The following is a 3,770-nucleotide window of genomic DNA, read 5'->3' as shown; positions in this document are numbered from 1 at the left end:
AGAAGAAGAAAAAGACAAGAGGCAGTAAGAACAAAACAAAATCTTTTAAGAGCTGAGAAACTAAAAGCCATTTTTGGTTTCTGTCTCTTCTGATCGTGAGTTCTTACATAAAAGAAACACACCAACATTTCCACTCTCCACAGAGACCCCAGAATCGAACAATAGTGTGTATACCTCCTTCATGAAGTCTCACCGCTGCTATGACCTGATTCCCACAAGCTCCAAATTGGTCGTATTTGACACTTCTCTGCAGGTGGGTAGAGCCCTTCCCTCTTCTGCGGTCCTTGGACACGCTGGTCCAAGGCCACGTCATACTCGCCCACATGCCAACCCCGTTCTTCCTCGAAGCCATGCCCTCTGGATTTCCTTAGGATATTGCTCTCTTGGCCATAGGTAAAGAAAGCCTTCTTTGCCCTGGTGACTAACGGTGTCCGTGCCGCCCCTCTGTGGGACAGTAAGAAGCAGAGTTTCGTGGGTAAGCAGGACTATCTGGGATGCACTTATTGGCAGCTTTTGCCGGTCAAGGAGAAAAGCTTTGGGCATGCTGAGGCTTCTTGTCTTTGCTTCTAGGCATGCTGACCATCACTGACTTCATCAATATTCTGCACCGGTACTATAAGTCAGCCCTGGTAAGGACCCTGAGTCTCCAAACAGAAGCCACAGCCCTGCCTTTGGGTCCACTGGGCCTGGGTTTCCCCCTCAGGCTAAGCTCCGTGAGTTAATAAAGAGGGAGAATGAGTCTCAGATCTGCCGCCTCTGCTTCTAGGTGCAGATCTATGAGCTGGAGGAGCACAAGATAGAGACCTGGAGAGGTATGGATGGGTCATGGCAGATGAGGGGTGCAGGGTGTCCTGGGGAACGCTTGCGAGGCAGTGTTTTGTGAACTACCCTTGTTCTCTTCAGAGGTGTACCTGCAGGACTCCTTTAAGCCACTTGTCTGCATTTCTCCAAATGCCAGGTGAGCTGCGGTTTTGTGTTTATCCCTAAACACCTGAAGATCCAGGGGAAGGGACATGAGAGGAGAAGGACCCCTCCTGGTGCACACGGCCGTGCATTTGTTTGTTTGAGGAAAAAAAAAAGTCACACATAGCCAAGACTGGCCTAGCTCTTACTGTAGAGTTCAGGGGCTCTTCTGTTTGTCCTAGTGCAGGCATTTTGAGTACATGCCCACGCCCACCACACACACAGCACTTTGTCTGTTTGAACACTGCCCACGAGGGTTTTTTCTGTCTATAAACACACTCTGAGGGGTCACGCAGTCTGGCTTTACCCTGTGGAACCTAACTGTGACTTTCTACCTTCTCCCCAGCTTGTTTGATGCTGTCTCTTCATTAATTCGAAATAAGATCCACAGGCTTCCGGTTATTGATCCAGAGTCAGGCAACACCTTGTACATCCTCACTCACAAGCGGATCCTCAAGTTCCTCAAGTTGTTTGTAAGTGTGTCTCAGCCCATCGTGTGCTTATGTGCTGAATTGGACACACACACAGCAGTCTGGGGGCCTTAAAAGTGGTCTGGCAGATGAGCGGTTTTGATACTGAGGGTTGAACGGAGCACCTCATGCTCTAACGCTCTACCGGGAAAGCTCCTGAAAGCCTATGCCTCCTTCCTCAGATCGCCGAGTTCCCCAAGCCGGAATTCATGTCTAAGTCTCTGCAAGAGCTACAGATTGGCACCTATGCCAATATTGCCATGGTCCGTACTACCACGCCTGTCTACGTGGCTCTGGGCATCTTTGTACAGCACCGAGTCTCCGCCTTGCCTGTGGTGGATGAGAAAGGTGAGCGACTGGGGGGCTGCCTAGGTCAGGTCGCTGTCCCCACAGACCAGCCTGGACGGGGATCCCCATGGGGAGTGAGGGCTTTGGCTACCCTCCCTGTCACATTTTACTGAGCTCCTCTGTCTCCCTAGGGCGTGTGGTGGACATCTACTCCAAGTTTGATGTGATCGTGAGTGGCGGTAGAGGGGCTGGGAGGTAGGGAAGGGGAGGGGGTATTGGATGTGGAGAGGGAGCAGAAGGGGTCTCCTCTGCCTTGGGCGCTTCTTGGCTTTGAATCCTACCTGAACAAGCTGACAGGACTGATGGCTTGTGAGTAGAGCTAAGGAGTGCCCTCAGTCCCTCTAGTGAGGTTGGCTTGGTCCAGGGTCTGGAAACTGACTCCCTTTCAAAGCCTGCCCCCCCCACCACCACCACTTGGCAGAATTTGGCAGCGGAAAAGACCTACAACAACCTAGATGTGTCCGTGACAAAAGCCCTGCAGCATCGGTCACACTACTTCGAGGGTGTTCTCAAGTGCTACCTGCATGAGACTCTAGAAGCCATCATCAATAGGCTGGTGGAAGCAGAGGTAGGAGCTGGCCACCCACAAGCAGCCAGTAGGGAGTTAACCTTTAACCTGAGAGGGTAGGGACCCAGGCAATTACCCGAACTGAAGCTGACACTCCCATTACATATTGTTCCTCCATGCCAGGTTCACCGACTGGTGGTGGTGGATGAGCATGATGTGGTCAAGGGCATTGTATCGCTGTCTGACATCTTACAGGCTCTGGTGCTCACAGGCGGAGAGAAGAAGCCCTGAGCATGGGGAGGAACAGGCAGTGCCAGGGGAGATGGCCCCCTCACTGCCTGCCTGCTGGAAGCGCTGGGAATCAGATGGAATCCTGGGAGAACTGAGTCTTCCCTCAGGAGCTCCACGCCCACAGTCTAGAGCTAGAGAAGGGAAGGGGGAGAAGGCCTGTTAGCTTCCCTTAGCATCAGTTCCCTTGAGAGAAAGAATGTCAGCCTAGCCAGTCCCGGCCCCTTGACACGGCCCCCTTCTGGGTAAACCATGACAGATTGTGATCTCTGAGAGATCCCTAGCCCTCGCCCACCTCTGTCCCTGCCCTTACTCCACCTAAGATAGTAGCTCTGCAGAAGTCTTGGTAAAATATTTTTATTCATCTTGCTTCACTGTGTGGAGGAGGCCGGGCCCGTTTGCTGTCAGTCCTTCCCATGAGTCTCGGGAGGCGCGTCCGGGTTCCTGTGCTGTGCAGACGAAGGCAGATGGCTATGTGGAGGAGGGTGGTGGGTAGGTAGCCAAGATTAATGCTTTTTGTGGCGAATCTAATTAAATGACAAGGTTTCATCATGGCACTGCAGTGTTTGATTTCTGCATTTGATAGACACTATTTCGCCAACCTCCCTACCTGATAAAGCTGCATAAACTCATTAATAACAGCAGTAATAATACACACACAGAGAAGCACCAGATATTCTCACCACTTTACCTACACAGGCCGTGCAATCTTTAACCAAAATGTATGGGAGTCTAAGTGTTACGGTTTGGGGAGAATTTATGACTTTTTTTTTTTGAAACAAGACTTTGTACCATGTATAGATCAGGCTGACCTCAGATGTTCAGCAATCCTCCTGCCTCAGTTTCCTAAGTACTGGATTTTAGTCATGTGCTCACCCAGGGTCAGACTTTATTTTTTAAAAATTTAGGTTAAAAAAAAAGTGTGTGTGTGTGTAGGCATATGGAAGCTAGAACCTTGGGGTGACAAATACTCAACTTCTGCCTTGTTTCAGACAGACAGGGCTCCTCTGTGTAGCCCAGGCTGTCCTGGAACTTGCTCTGTAGATCAGGCTGGCCTTGAACTCAGATCTGCCTCCTCTGCCTCTGCCTCTGGTGCTGGGACTAAAGGTGTGCGCCACCACTGCCTGGTCGGACAACACATTTTTTGAGACAGTCTTGTATGTAAGCCTGGCTGGCTGAAGCTCACTATGTAA

At 50.9% G+C, this 3,770-nt stretch overlaps 1 protein-coding gene across 3 annotated transcripts in view; it reads left to right on the top strand.

Moving 5' to 3' along the window:
* Positions 1-3,134, top strand: part of Prkag1 (protein kinase AMP-activated non-catalytic subunit gamma 1) — a 17,685-nt gene extending 14,551 nt beyond the window's left edge. For all 3 annotated transcript variants that reach the window (XM_031355040.1, XM_031355031.1, XM_031355045.1), the window contains 10 exons: positions 144-253; positions 394-475; positions 571-629; positions 767-812; positions 904-958; positions 1,310-1,436; positions 1,616-1,781; positions 1,913-1,950; positions 2,203-2,349; positions 2,473-3,134. In XM_031355040.1, the coding sequence (XP_031210900.1) occupies positions 182-253; positions 394-475; positions 571-629; positions 767-812; positions 904-958; positions 1,310-1,436; positions 1,616-1,781; positions 1,913-1,950; positions 2,203-2,349; positions 2,473-2,580 (900 nt within the window). In that variant the 5' untranslated portion in view covers positions 144-181 and the 3' untranslated portion in view covers positions 2,581-3,134. The remainder of the gene's footprint in view (positions 1-143; positions 254-393; positions 476-570; positions 630-766; positions 813-903; positions 959-1,309; positions 1,437-1,615; positions 1,782-1,912; positions 1,951-2,202; positions 2,350-2,472) is intronic.
* The last annotated feature ends 636 nt before the right edge of the window (positions 3,135-3,770 follow it).

Source organism: Mastomys coucha, unplaced genomic scaffold (genome assembly GCF_008632895.1).
Source record: "Mastomys coucha isolate ucsf_1 unplaced genomic scaffold, UCSF_Mcou_1 pScaffold11, whole genome shotgun sequence".
Taxonomy (NCBI): Eukaryota; Metazoa; Chordata; class Mammalia; order Rodentia; family Muridae; genus Mastomys; species Mastomys coucha.
Note: the sequence above shows the minus strand (reverse complement) of the source record. Positions and strands in the feature narration are given on the sequence as shown.